This window comes from Notolepis coatsorum, assembly GCF_963971535.1.
Source record: "Notolepis coatsorum genome assembly, chromosome: 18".
Classification (NCBI taxonomy): Eukaryota; Metazoa; Chordata; class Actinopteri; order Aulopiformes; family Paralepididae; genus Notolepis; species Notolepis coatsorum.
This window is the reverse complement of record NC_140182.1, coordinates 101,547,206-101,562,662: the sequence shown is the minus strand read 5'-3', so window position 1 is coordinate 101,562,662 and position 15,457 is coordinate 101,547,206. Positions and strand designations below refer to the sequence as shown.

The following is a 15,457-nucleotide window of genomic DNA, read 5'->3' as shown; positions in this document are numbered from 1 at the left end:
GTCCCCCATTTTCAATTCATAGTGTGCACACGCACAGTATAATAATGCATGAGATAAATAGTTAATAAACTCTGTGTTACTTGAACAATTTTCACTGTGCTCCTAAATTTCTTTGTGTGCTCCTAAATTTTTATTTAGATTTTATTTATTAACATTTTATTTAGGAGCACATGTGCTCCTTGGGAAAAAGGTTAGCGTAGAGCCCTATATATGGAGACATTAACATTACATTATCAAACATAGGGACGAAGACTGTAAAAAAAAGTGTCAACAATGTTTTATAATCCTTATGTTAATTTTCATCATAAAAATTCAGTGCCCCCGAAATACAAAAAAAAGCCCCCGAAAAGCAATTAAGGGGGGCAAAAAAAGCCCTTGAAAAAAAGTTAATTTCTAACCCTGGTTTAGATACATTAAGAGTTAAAATTGTATAGTAGTGTACATAGGAACCAGTTTCTCAGGAACTTAGCATGTCTTTTTTTATCATGCATATCTTGTGTCTTACCTATTTTCTTTTTTTCTATGCCTATTTTTATTGTATTTTGCACAATCAATGCGGGCATGACCACCTGCATTTCACTGTATTCCCTGATATGTATGTGACAAATAAACCTCTTGATTCTTCTTGAGTTGTAGTATTAATATGTACAGTGATGAAGGTATTATGAAGACACTATGGTAATACATTGATTGATTGATTGAAAACTTTAACAGATTGCAGAATTGGTACAATACAGTATGGCTCAATACACACAATTGTTAAGGGGATGCAGACCAGAGAAGGACTTCTTGTTTACATCACGGTCCCCCATTTTCAATTCATCGTAACATTTATGTATAAATTGTAAAATATTTCAATACATATGAACATGTTAATGCTATACTACTACATAAAGTGAATCTATACTGAATTTGTCTTACGCTTACATTCATTTAATGCAGGGATGTTCACAGCATTTCACTTTCAACCAGGTATCTGATTAATTGAATTTAATGTAGCAACTAGTAGTTCACCCAGTCCTTCCTTGTTGGACTGATAAGTGGTTGCCTAGTGGAGATTTAGGATTCACTGTGTACCCTTGCCTGTTATTGATTGATTGATTGATTGAAAACTTTATTAACAGATTCTAGAATGGGTACAATACAGTACGGCTCAATACACACAATTGTTAACACTTTGGATGCCACGCCTCCCCGTCTCAAAATATGGTTGAATGCCAGGACCCACTTCAACGATAGCGTTGTGAACGCATAAACTATGTCTTAAATTATGGCTATGTGTCTAATCTGGCCGTCGCTTATCAATGACTTGTTTGCAGTCAACATTGTCGAAACGGATTTTCTTATTTTTTTTAAATCGTTTCATTTCCGTTTTATACCATTTTGAAAAACCCTTGTTTTCTTGAAAGTTTCAGGAAAATATAAAGATTCTGTGATAATGGCCCTTTACTGGAATATTCTGGAATACACAAAAAACGGTGTCATTTTTCGGCCTATTTATGAATTGTTTTCAAATAAACGCTAGATTATCGATAGTATATGTGTACTTATGCACGCTAGAGAAGCAAGCTGAAAAATCGATTCTCTCATTTCCTGATCAGCGCACACACACACACACGGCACACGCTGATATCTCTGTGAAAACAGCTCTGATTATCCTAAGACTGGTAAAATAGATTCCTTACCTCAGATCAGATGTTCTCCAAAAAGATTATTCCAATTCCTGATCACCATTCCAAATATCGATCGCGTTTATTGATTCAGCGCTGGGTACTGGAAATATTGTATTCCACGCTGTTTTGCGGCTCGGCAATGACTTGGATCTCTTCGGATGGATTGCCGGAGAAGTAAAATGAGGAAACTGGATTCCCCCCCCCCCCCCCCTGTAGTTGATCACCAGGTATGTTTTATTAACGTAGAATAATTCATATATATATATGCGCGCACTGACAGTCGGCTAATTGACATTTCCTGTGAAAAAAATAAAATCCTCTCGTCCCGTTTGCGTCCCAAAAAAGATTTCTGTTCGTCCCAAATCAATATTTGATCGTCCCCGGGACGACGGGACATCGTTAGTCTCGAGCCCTGACGTGAACGGCACCCAATGTGTTAAAAGAACACACCAACATTTTGGAAAATTTGCTTATCGTCTTCTCCAGAGAGACAAGAAGATAGATACCAGTTTTCTCTCTGTCCGTTCAGTAGAAAGCTATCTGGCTGCACGTTAGCCTAGCTTAGCACAATGAATGGAAGCGGACATGGCCGGTTAGCCTAGGCATTGTCCAACGAACACCTCTCCCGAAGGCTAACCTAACCGGCCATGTCCGCTTCCATTCATCGTCTCTCTCTGGAGAAGACGGTAAGCTAATTTCCCAAAATGTTGGCCTGTTCTTAAGTTTACATGTTCTAATAAAAGTTAAAATGTAAACAAAGATATTAAGTACAATACCAAATAGGGCACTTTTGCCTAGAGATCCCCGTTTGACGACATTACAAATATTTTACGAAGGGATGAATGAAGTACGACTAAATGGCCTGGGATAGTATTAGTAGCTTACCGGTATGTAGTATACAGTTAGCTAAATAAACAAAGTGTTACAATAGGCCCTTTTCACAACAGCCATTCTGTCATGTCATCGCAGGGTAAACACCAGTGCAATTAATAACATTAATTATCGTTCTATTCCATTTCGGTGTGCTGGAGCCAGTGCCCGATGTTGTGCATGCTGGCTTGCTGGAAGGGTTCTGGCACACACAATAAATGGAACAGAACTAGGGATGTGCCGATCCGATCACGTGATCGGGGCAGATCACGTGATTTTCCGAAGATCGGGATCGGCAAAAAAATAATAATAATAATCGGGATTAAAAAATAGAAAAAATTCATTTTTTTTTTATTCAACACACATGATCATGTTCACGTCTTAAACTCATACTGAGGCCTTAGTTTTGGTTTTAAATTGCATATCATCATTCATTTATTTATTGTCACACAGAGCAGAAGAATTTTGCCAAAACAAACACATTTCCTCGCTTGAATGAAGTTAACTTTTCACCTGGATAACGTCAACATTCAGGGTGAATGTAATGTGAGAAATTGGGATGGGAAAAAGATTATAACAAAATTTAAAAAAATATATTTTTTTTATCGGATCGGGAAAGATCGGTATCGGTAGATACTCAAAATCACATGATCGGGATCGGATCGGGAGCAAAAAAATTTGATTGGGACATCCCTAAACAGAACCATAATTAATGTCATCAACTACACCTGTGATGACAAAATGGCCACTGCAAAAAGGGCCCATAAGAAAGTTTGTGCACCTCATTGTCTGCATTTTTACTTAATTGTACTTAGATTGTACCTTAGTTTGTATACTGTATTCCTATATTGTATAGTGTTATTCCTCTTTTACTTACTTTTTTACTGTATGAAGCACATTCTCAGGGGCTCATACAGAACCAAGCATTTCACTGTAATGTACAATGTACCTTATACGTACGTGACAAATAAAAACAAACTTGAAAACTTGAAATTAAGACTGTGAAGATGCTCACCGCTGCGGAAGTGGGATGTGGACTTGTGGTCTCCAATGACAAGGCGTCCAGTGGTCTCTTTCTGGGAACGTAAAAAACAACTCTACTGTTACTAACTTACCTGACTGGCTCATCGGTTATCAAGACAATGGTGATAAGGGCATGACAGTTATTATTTAGATGAATTAGCTACAATGGCAGGTATGTCTGATAATTCACAGAGACTACCTTACTATGGTTTACCTGCCAGAAGTGCTGGGATAATTAGTGAACGTAACTTGATTTGAAGATAGAACCTGCACAGTAAGTATAGATTACATTAATTTAGGACAACGAACATATTGATCCACGATGGATCTTCGCATGGTCATTTGTGTGCAAGTTCTACCTTCATTTTCTACACTTTTTTATTTTTCAAAAGAGAGGTTTCGGTTCGAGGATCATCAGGTGGAACATAACCACCACTGGCCACCCTGCCAGGCGCAGACGTCATTAGACCACACGCCTTTGTGGGAGACTCTTTTCCATTGCATCCAAATATGATGTGTCCATAGTTACCCAGTTAATGATTCTTCATCATAATAACATGAACATTACGATGAATCACAGTATATATCACATGTTCACGCATCATAGATAAATATTGAATGTCATATAAGTTACATTAGCATATTGTGTTTACCGTCATCTTCACCATCATATACAATATAGCTTCGAGTTGCAAAGCAACATCCTCAAAACTAGGGATGCACCGATCCGATATTGGTATCGGTATCAGCCGCCGATATCACTAAAATAGCTGGATCAGGTATCGGTAGAAAAAATATATCAGATTTAAAAAAAAAAAATTATAATAAGAAATAAAATAAGAAATAACAATTCAGTACATTTATATCTATGTGTTAATTTGTTACATTTAGTTTCACTAAGTTAGGAAAGTAATGTTTTAAGTCAAGCCTGATGTTGCCTTGCAGAAAAGAATAATCCCAGTCTCTTCCACACCGTGACAGTGAGGCATACAGTTTATTAATTGAATGACGTTTATTTTCTGTCTTTGTTTACAACAAATCAAAAACACACTTGTGATCCTTTACAATTCTTAAAAACTTCTTTTTGATCTACTTTTTCTCCCATTTTCTATTTTTCTCCCATCCCAATTTCACATTGTCCAATTCTACCCCCCCCCTGTCTCGAACGCTGTTAGACCATGCCTCCCACTGGCCGGCTGCAATGTGGACGAAGCCTTACATCACGTGTCCCCTCCGGTACACGAGGAGGCAGCCGTCGCATCTTTTCACCTGCACAGCGCAATCTCTCAGCGGCAGGGGTCTGCGTGACACGCCGCCCGCGTTGCTTCCTGATTCTGCTGCGCAGGCGCACCAACCGACCTGTAGGAGTCGCTGTCCACAACGTCCGATCCCCACCCACCAGCTTCCCACCCCTAACACTGCCAATTGTGTTAGTATGAACGACCAGACAAGCTGGTAGCAATGCCGAAAGCTGGGCTCGAACCCAGCATCTCCTGCATTAGTGGCGAGCGCCTTGCCCACTGCGCCACTTAGCCGCCCATAAAACAAAATATATATATTTTTTTAAACTTGATTTTGAACAATGGGTTAATACTAGTTAACATTACCTCTCCTGGGAAGTTTGACTCTGTGGCACGATGCTTGATGAGAGCCAATCTAACATGGCTGGTATGTAGGCACTCCCATCTGCATCACCCCTCCAGCCTTTAAGCTTTCGCTCTGTTTTCACATATCTCTCTTGCAGACATTTACACTTCTGCCTTTCAGCTTTCTCTCTGCCTTCACATATCCGTCTCACAGATATTTACACTTCTGCCTTTCAGCTTTCTCTTGGAGGTTTGTGCATAGATAGGCAGATGACGACATTTACGCCACGCATACCAAAGTGGACGCGGAAAGTATGAATTTGCCTTCAAGTCTAATGGATAGGATAGGTACTTGGTATCGGCCGATACTTCCAAGTTTAGTACGATCAGGATAAGTATTGGCAGTGAGTGGTGTAGGTGCATCCCTACCTACAACAAATCAAAACACAACCAACCTTCCCAGCGCCCATCAGCCGCAGGAACTTCTGCTTCCTCTCATTGCTCCCCAGATCTGCTGCTGCCCACTGGGTAGACCCATCCTGCCAAGATAAACCACAGTCAGGTAGCATCATTATTTTCTGATACTCATCAGATCCCAGTGAAAAGGAAAAAACAGGCCTACATCTAAGTGTGTGTGATGAACTTTTTTTTTGTTTTTTTTGTTTCTGAACCATTTTAAGTCAGCAGGGGCCGTCGATCAGTGGGATTGTTGAGAAATTCAGTTTCTGAACTGCAAGGACAGCTGTCCCATTGGGGGAAATCGATACGTAGTAGTATCGCAATACTTTGCGTTAGGGATGCCCCGATCACGTTTTTTGCCACCGATACCGATCACCGATCGTCGTGAGCCATATCGGCCGATACCGATCCGATACCGATTGTTTTTGATTAAAAAGAAATTAAAAATTATTTTATATACATTTTTTTTTTTTTTTTATAAAATATATATATTATATAATTAGACTTGTACTTGTATTATCTGCGAGACATCGCCACCACGCAACAAGTCAAAATGCTCGCTATCTGCAAACAGCTCCACTGTCTGTGTACTCTAGTAGCCTCCAGCTCCAAAAAGGATTCTCCGGCGCTGCAGCTGGACCCTATTGGTAACGTTACGGTTCTTTGGTCATATCACATTCAGCAAGCCCTCAGCTCCAATACGCATTGAATCAATGTTATAAGACATTGATATCAAGAGCTATCTGTAGCTACTGCTAGCCGGCTAGATGACGTTAAGACAGAACTTTAGTTCAATGGGACATTTCGTTTTGAACAGAGAACTAACGCAAGCTAACGCAAGCTAACGGAGGTATGAACATGGACTACTAGACTTTCTGGATCATTTGTTGATATCAGGAGCTATCAGTAGCTAGCCGGCTAAATACCGTTAGACAATGCCTACTAAACGTGAATAGTTGACTGGGTAATTTTGTTTAAACAGTAACGATAGCTAGGTAGCTAACGTTAGCTCAGGTCGAATGCACTACAGACTCGAGCAGGGGAGCCTCCTCTCAGTCCTCAGTGTTTACAAACTCTACACGGGGGCGGGCGGGGCTAGGGAGGAGGAGCAGCGGCAGTTTGCAGGTCGTGTGTGTCTGAGACAGACAGCGAGTGAGACCTTCGCTTGATCGGTTTCCGCGATCGGCGAATATGACTCATTATCGGAATTCACAGATTGCATATTTATACTGAGTATCGGCCGATAACGATCGGTGGCCGATCGATCGGGGCATCCCTACTTTGCGTGGCGATACTGTATCGATACAGGGACGCCAAGTATCGATATTTAATTTTCTTTTTTGGTATAAGGAAGTCGCATTGTTCATTTAAATACCTGTAATAGTACAGTAGTCCACACACACACATGTGCATTCAGTTAAGTTGGAATATGACTGTAATACAAACAGTTCAGTTTGTCAGGTACATGCAACACAGATTACAGTGTTTACATCCGTCTGCTTGAGAAAATACCATGTTCTGCAATAAAAATGATTGAAGTGAGATGAACAGACTGAACTTTACTCAGCGTATCATGACGCAAGTATCGCGATCGTATCGTGAGGTCTCTGGCGATTCCCACCCCTAGTAGATATAGCGGTATAGTTCTTGGACAGATGAGTTTACTGTCGAGCCTTCTGGTGACGTGGAGAACCAAATTCAAACACAAATACGTATGAGAAGTGTCTGTTTGATAACTCCAATGACATGCAGCCTATAATAACCCTGTTTCCTCTGTTCCTCTGTTGGCAGATGTCAAATCTGAGCTCATGAAAATTGAATGTGGGGTACCGCAAGGTTCGGTTTTGGGGCCCCAAACTCTTTCTTTATATTAATGATATTTGTGATGTTTCAAAACTATTACAGTTTGTCTTGTTTGCTGATGATACAATTTTTTTTGCTCTGGAAATAATTTAAAGGAACTAGCTGAATATATTGTGTATGAAATGACAAAGCTAAAGAAATGGTTTGATGTAAATAAGCTATCACTGAATCTGAAAAAAACAGATTCTACCAGACAAGCTGGTAGCAATGCCGAAAGCTGGGCTCGAACCCAGCATCTCCTGCATTAGTGGCGAGCGCCTTGCCCACTGCGCCACTTAGCCGCCCATAAAACAAAATATATATATTTTTTTAAACTTGATTTTGAACAATGGGTTAATACTAGTTAACATTACCTCTCCTGGGAAGTTTGACTCTGTGGCACGATGCTTGATGAGAGCCAATCTAACATGGCTGGTATGTAGGCACTCCCATCTGCATCACCCCTCCAGCCTTTAAGCTTTCGCTCTGTCTTCACATATCTCTCTTGCAGACATTTACACTTCTGCCTTTCAGCTTTCTCTCTGCCTTCACATATCCGTCTCACAGATATTTACACTTCTGCCTTTCAGCTTTCTCTTGGAGGTTTGTGCATAGATAGGCAGATGACGACATTTACGCCACGCATACCAAAGTGGACGCGGAAAGTATGAATTTGCCTTCAAGTCTAATGGATAGGATAGGTACTTGGTATCGGCCGATACTTCCAAGTTTAGTACGATCAGGATAAGTATTGGCAGTGAGTGGTGTAGGTGCATCCCTACCTACAACAAATCAAAACACAACCAACCTTCCCAGCGCCCATCAGCCGCAGGAACTTCTGCTTCCTCTCAATAAAAATGATTGAAGTGAGATGAACAGACTGAACTTTACTCAGCGTATCGTGACGCAAGTATCGCGATCGTATCGTGAGGTCTCTGGCGATTCCCACCCCTAGTAGATATAGCGGTATAGTTCTTGGACAGATGAGTTTACTGTCGAGCCTTCTGGTGACGTGTAGAACCAAATTCAAACACAAATACGTATGAGAAGTGTCTGTTTGATAACTCCAATGACATGCAGCCTATAATAACCCTGTTTCCTCTGTTCCTCTGTTGGCAGATGTCAAATCTGAGCTCATGAAAATTGAATGTGGGGTACCGCAAGGTTCGGTTTTGGGGCCCCAAACTCTTTCTTTATATTAATGATATTTGTGATGTTTCAAAACTATTACAGTTTGTCTTGTTTGCTGATGATACAATTTTTTTTGCTCTGGAAATAATTTAAAGGAACTAGCTGAATATATTGTGTATGAAATGACAAAGCTAAAGAAATGGTTTGATGTAAATAAGCTATCACTGAATCTGAAAAAAACTAAATTTATGATTTTTGCCAATCGAAAACTAGATGAAAATATAGTACTGACCATAGATGGAGTTGATATAGAGTTAATGAATTTCGTTTTCTTGGTGTGATTATGGATGATAAATTAACATGGAAATCGCACGTTAAAAAAAAGATGTCCAAGAATATTTTTGTTATGAATAAAGTAAAGGATGTGTTAGAGTATGAGGCAATGAGAACACTCTACTGCTCACTCATCTCACCTTATACCAGTTATTGTGTTGAAGTATGGGGGAATACTTATGGGACTAATATAAAACCATTATATATACTACAGAAGAGGGCTGTACGAATCACACATAAAGTGAGTTATCGAGAACACACAAATATATTATTTATTAAATCTAGAATAATTAAACTTGAAGACATGGTTAAGTTTCAAACAATGTTAATTATGTTTAGGGCAAGAAATAATACACTGCCAGAAAAACTACAAAATCTTTTTCATTTAGAAAGTGAGTTTAGTAGGAGAAAAAACTATTTTAAACATCAGTTTGCACGTACCACACTTAAACAGATGTGTCCTTCAGTTATTGGTGTAAAGTTGTGGAATTCTCTCCATAGCGAGCTTAAGGGATGTAATAGTGTTTATCAATTCAAAAAAATTTATAAAAAAAAAATATTTAGTCAGTATGAAAATCAAATGTGATCTGAATAGTGAGATTCTTTTTCTTTTTTCTTTTATTCTTTATCATTATTATTATTATTTAATTTTTTCTTGTTTAACTGTGGATTGTGTGTTTCTTTTATAATGGTATAAATTATTATTTGTGTAAATTAGGTTGTACGCCGACCATTAAGTAAATACTTGTTAGTTTAGGAATAAGGTGCAGGTAACTATAAGATTTATTCTTCTTCCTGCTCCTTTTGTCCATGGAATGACTATTTATGATTGTGTAATGAAGAAACTATGATTGTATGATTCCATGTGGCAAATAAAAACTCTGAACTGAACTGAACTGACATCGGACTGAGCAAGGCGTCTATCTATACCTAATGTAAGTTTCATTAATTAATGTTTATGGGCACGTCGTGTCGTATACATATCTTCTCGAGAGTAGTATTGACAATAAAGGAGACAAAACATGTTCATTTGAAAAATAATCGAAATCTTGAACATTCAGAACTGCCAACTAAGGTGAAATAAGCTACTACTAAGTAGTGTGTTGCTGCAACAACATGCAGCTCCTTTACAGAAGCTAGTACATGCAGTACGAGCCGCTAGCTAACGTTACTGCTGCTGAAAGCCCCCCTTCATAGACCTCTCACACTCCCGAGTCTTCAGTCTTTGCTGCAGCTCTAGGAAAATAAATGTGCTATTAATATATCGCTCATAGCTTAGTCTGGGGTTCGTGCAGCTGTTACCAGCGTCCAGCTCTCTATGATAAACCAGTGGATTTAGATTTGTAAGCGGCAGTTTAAAAAAGAATCGCTATCCAAAACTAGCTCATCATTGCATATCAGGACAGGACAGGACACCCGACGCCACCAGCATCAGTGCATTCTCTGCAACATCCGGTCATGTAGGGTTAGATTGATTGAAAACTTTATTAACAGATTGCAGAATGGGTACAATACAGTACAGCTCAATACACACAATTGTTAAGGTTGCAGACCAGAGAAAGACTTTCATCTTGTTTACATCAGGGTCCCCCATTTTCAATTCATCATAACATATATGACAATGACATACAGATAGACAGTACTGCTACATCTAGACATTTATGACATACCAGATTTACAAATACAGTACTGTTTGTGATACAAAAAGATTGATACATTGATACATAGCAATTTGGCTTTTGAAAATTGGAACGTAAACAAAACTTTTTCAAAAATGTTTTGATGAAACGCAATTGTCCCATTAAATTAACCCCACGTGTGTAGTGTCAAGGACAACATTGCCGATCATGGAAAAGCCCGTTCCTTTCAGCCATAGAGGCGGAACACATGCACCAGGGGTTGTCATGCAAATCTTGTAAATCTGGTATGTCATCATAAATGTATAGATGTAGCAGTACTGCTACACCACCTCCTAATAGACAGTCTCCTCACCACCGCATGTATATATTCCCTCCCCGCCGTATGTATATTTCCCTCCCACCCACCCCCTCCTAATGTACAGTCCCCTCCCCATCATATGTATATACTCTGTCAGGATCTAGGGGTAACAGTACTGTATATTTGAATACCGTTATGTCACAAATGTATCAGTACTAAATACCTATATGTCCCTATGCCATAAATGTCATGTATGTTGTGTATGTCATAAATGTCTATATGAATTGAAAATGGGGGACCCTGATGGAAACAAGACAAACGTCTTTCTCTGGTCTGCATCCCCTTAACAATTGTATGTATTGAGCCGTACTGTATTGTACCCATTCTGCAATCTGTTAAATAAAGTTTTCATTCATTCATTCATTCACTGTCTATCTGTATGTCGTGTATGTCATATATGTTATGATGAATTGAAAATGGGGGACCCGGATGTAAACAAGACGAAAGTCTTTCTCTAGTCTGCATCCCCAATTGTGTGTATTGAGCTGTACTGTACTGAACCCATTCTGCAATCTGTTAATAAAGTTTTCAATCAATAAATCAATCAATGACGTCACCGCGTGAGAGCTCTATTGTCAGGCCGCTAACAGTTAGCTGTAACCACAACTGCTTCTTTCTTAGGCTTAACTCAACAGGCAAACAAGCTAACATACCTAGATAATAACCATCCATCCCATGTGAATAAATAAACCAGAGTTTAAAGAAGATGTCAGATGAGCCACCACTCTGGTTAGAAGAAAGCACAGCAGGCTACCTATATAGCACGGTCGGCAAGCTTTAGCCTGATAATACTACGACTTGTACACTAAGGAGTTAGTTAAGTTACCCACTTCATTTGGGGATGCGGGTCTTTTTGTCCCGTGCCTATCCTCTGGAGAACTCATCGTTATCAATGCAGCAGCGGCCGTTCAGTTTATTACGAATAATAATATCAACATGCCACAAAAGCCAAGCTAAGGTTAACGTTAGCTGTATATGTCAACAACCCGCCACCGAATCGTCACTTCCTGTCCTGTCTTCTACTGGCAGGGGAAATTACGTTGTGCTGCCCCCCCGCGGGTGGATAGAGTTATAGCACCAAAGCTCCCTGTGCCAATAGGGTCCAGCTGCAGCGCCGGGAAAATCCTCTCACTGGGCAAGCCTGTGGCAGGCAGCCACGAACCTGCGCTGTTTTAATTAAGTGAGCGTGTGTTATTGGATTGATTGATTGATTGATTGATTGATTGATTGATTGATTGATTGATTGATTGATTGATTGAAAATTGTATTAATGTCCGCCTTGTTTCGAACTGGTTATGCTTAGGCCCTCTTTCGAAGTCGCCCTCTTTCGAAGTCGGTTATGCTTAGAGTTTGGAATCCGGGCTGGTGGTCTATCCCAGTGGTTCCCAAAGTCGGGGTCGCGACCCAAAGGTGGGCCGCGAGCAGCCACGGGTGGGCCGCGAGATGATTAAAAAAAAAAAAAAAAAAAAAAAAAATATTTTTTTATTTTTTATTTTTTTATTTTAATTTTTTTTGTCAGGCCACTGAACTTAGAAGCAGGCCAGGACAGTGTTTCTAGTTGTATTCTAAAATTATATTCTATTGTATTCTAAAATGTGACTATATGGTTTTATATTAACTTAATAAATAAACAAAAACGAAAAATCTACTTATTTCAACGAACATTTCAAACTAAATAACAGATTATGCACATAAAACGCTGAAAACAACCGAAGCAACAATAGTATTTTAATGAGGCTATTATTATTATCATTATTATTTTGCAACAAGTTAGCCCTCTCATAAATAGCACATATAAATGAATAACTAACTTGAACTAACTTAATAGGATTGAAGTGATATTTGGCTTAAAAAATCGGTCGCCTGGCAAAAAAAAAAAAAAAAAAAAACAGACGATGTGCATTGGGCCGCGGCTCTCTGACGCCTTATTTTCTGGGCCCCGGCCTGAAAAGTTTGGGAACCCCTGGTCTATCCAGTGGTGCAGTGGTGGTCCCACGTGGTACCACGCCGTCCGAGCAGTTTTCTGAGCAGAAGTACGCGCACGGATGTGCACACGCATGCACGCGCGCACACAAAAATGCGTTCACAACTTTCACTCGACTCGTCGCGCCGTGTGCCAAGTACCGGCACTTATCTATCACCTAGACTTTGCATAATAATAGGATAACAAAGAACGAGAAGTGCAAAACCAAAATACAAGCCCTGTGGGGGTTTGCTTGAGCTGTGGAGCTCTCACTATGTGACAAATGGTCCCGACTGGAAGGATGAGGCATTAAGTTGTGCTTCAGAAGGAAACTGTCCTTCTGTAAACTAAGTTACATTGTTAATTTAGTTTGTATTTACTTTTCTAGTTTAAGTTAATTCAATTAAAGAAATTGTAACTACAATATTGTATCTACAATTGCATTTAAAACATTGTTTGTTTTTCAACCATATCTGTTGACAATATAATTTCTTTATATATTGAAGGCTACATCCTGCTACCTTTTTCAGCTTCTCTATTTCAAGGCAATATTTACAAAAACTAAACTAAAACTGGTAATTTCCTATACAAACATGTTTCCTACTATTTATGCATAATAATCATCTGTTCTGTGCGCACGTGAGGGAACATGTATGCGCATGCTGCACCCCTGGGTCTATCGCCCTGCTCTAAAGATAAACCCTAAGCATAACCAGTTCGAAACAAGGCGGACATTAATACATTTTTCAATCAATCAATCCAATAACACACACTCACTTAAAACAGCGCAGGTTCATGGCTGCCACAGGCTTGCCCCTTGAGAGGATTCTCCGGTGCTGCAGCTGGACCCTACTCCCTGCACAGTGCACTGCACATGAGCACACACACAAATGGACAGTATTTCCATTATGTTCAAGATTCAAGAGGTTTATTTGTCACACTCACATACATACCAGGGCATACAGTGAAATGCGGGTGGCTATGCCCGCTTTGATTGTGCAATAATACTAATAATAAAATGTGCAGTGCTTCCCTGATCCAAAAATGCGTATGTCTGCACAGTCTGGTTCGAGTTTGATAACTTTATTTGAACTGGGATAATTGGTAGGGTTTGTTGGCCACACGTGTGGTTTCTGCCATTTAAAGAGACTAATGCACTACTTACAGAAGCTGCTTGGGCGTATTTATCAGAGTTGTCTTTTTGTTCAATTCTTTTCTTGTAGTTGTGCAGTATTGTTGGATGTTTCATTGAACAAACTTCACATTTCATTATTTTCTGACAGTCTTTGCTTAGATGTCCTTTCGTTAGACAGCCAAAGCAAATTCCTTGTGCTTTTAAGCAGTCAATTTTTTCATTGTGAGATTTTTTGTTCATCTCACATGTTTCAGAGGTGTGTTCTCCTGCACAAAATACACAGCGCTTCTGAACAGTAATGCCTTTATTGTCTGACTTGCTGTTTTGGAAAGGTTTTTGCTCTTCATTGAATGGTGGGCTTGTCACAGTAACAAAACTACTACCCTTATACCCATGAGCAGGCTTATTGCTGGGTGATTTGTACACTTTGATATCCCTTTTTGGCATGACATCCTGTATGTCTCCAAACATGGGGTCTGATACAATGCGTGTATGCTTTTCAATGAAGTCGACCAATATTGGAAACTTTGCTCTTCTCTTATTGTGTTCATAGTATGCATATGCATTCGTTCTCCACTTTTCCCTAAGTTGAAATGGGAGTTTCATGATCACATTTCTCATGTTTGATGTGCTATTCATTTCATCCAAAAACTCAACATCTTCCATTGTGTTACAACATCCACGAAGAAAGATAGCATAAGAATGAAGTGCCTTTCTATCTTCGCTCTTGATGGCATTCCAATTCAACATTCTGTCCAAACAAGCTGCTGCGATTAAGAGTTGATGTCCATAGTTCTCTTGGAGCAGTCTTTTGGCTTCCAAAAAGCCCTTTTTTGGCTCCATGTATTGGCAACTTTTTACCAAGTCTTTAGCTTGGCCTTCTGTATACTGCTCTAGAAAGAACGGAAAGTTCTGTTAGTAATGGTGACGCTCGGCATCACTACTGCACTGTACCTCGCTCGTGCACGCACACTGAATACAAATGTACCTTTACATCCCAGCATTCGTCTGGCCACACCCCTATCAGCTTACCTACATAAGCAGGGGTGGGGCCACATACTTTCACCACAAGGTGAGATCAAGGGCAGCAGCGGCGTCTGATGCCGAGCGTCACCATTACTAACAGAACTTGGTTATAGTCATAACCTATTGTTCTGTATCGTAATGGGCTCCGCTCGGCATCACTACTGCACAAGGGAGGCCGAGCGAGAGCCATCGGCCGACAAATACACCCCGCTGAGGCCCCCCACAACCATCAGATCAGGGAGGACCGAGCCCCCCCGACCCCCCCTAATGGAGGGCACTCCCCCTATTGGAAGTTCCCGGGAGGGCGACGGACCCGACCGTGCGAAGAGGCACTCAAGCAACTCAACGCACAGGGTGAGCAGACCGTGGCCTGACCCCCCGACTACATTTACATTTACATTTAGTCATTTAGCTGACG

The 15,457-nt window shown here is 40.0% G+C and overlaps 1 protein-coding gene across 2 annotated transcripts in view; it reads right to left on the bottom strand.

Annotated features, from left to right (window-relative positions):
- LOC311245655 (uncharacterized protein) overlaps positions 1 to 15,457 on the bottom strand; it is a 44,509-nt gene that overhangs the window by 8,663 nt on the left and 20,389 nt on the right. The window contains exons 1-3 of one of the 2 annotated variants that reach the window (XM_084335587.1): positions 11,746 to 11,899; positions 5,608 to 5,691; positions 3,559 to 3,619 (exon numbers count right to left, since the gene is read on the bottom strand). In XM_084335587.1, the coding sequence (XP_084191713.1) occupies positions 3,559 to 3,619; positions 5,608 to 5,691; positions 11,746 to 11,799 (199 nt within the window). In that variant the 5' untranslated portion in view covers positions 11,800 to 11,899. Of the gene's footprint in view, positions 1 to 3,558; positions 3,620 to 5,607; positions 5,692 to 11,745; positions 11,900 to 15,457 lie in introns of those variants that run through there. The other variant, XM_084335588.1, reaches the window with a different exon arrangement.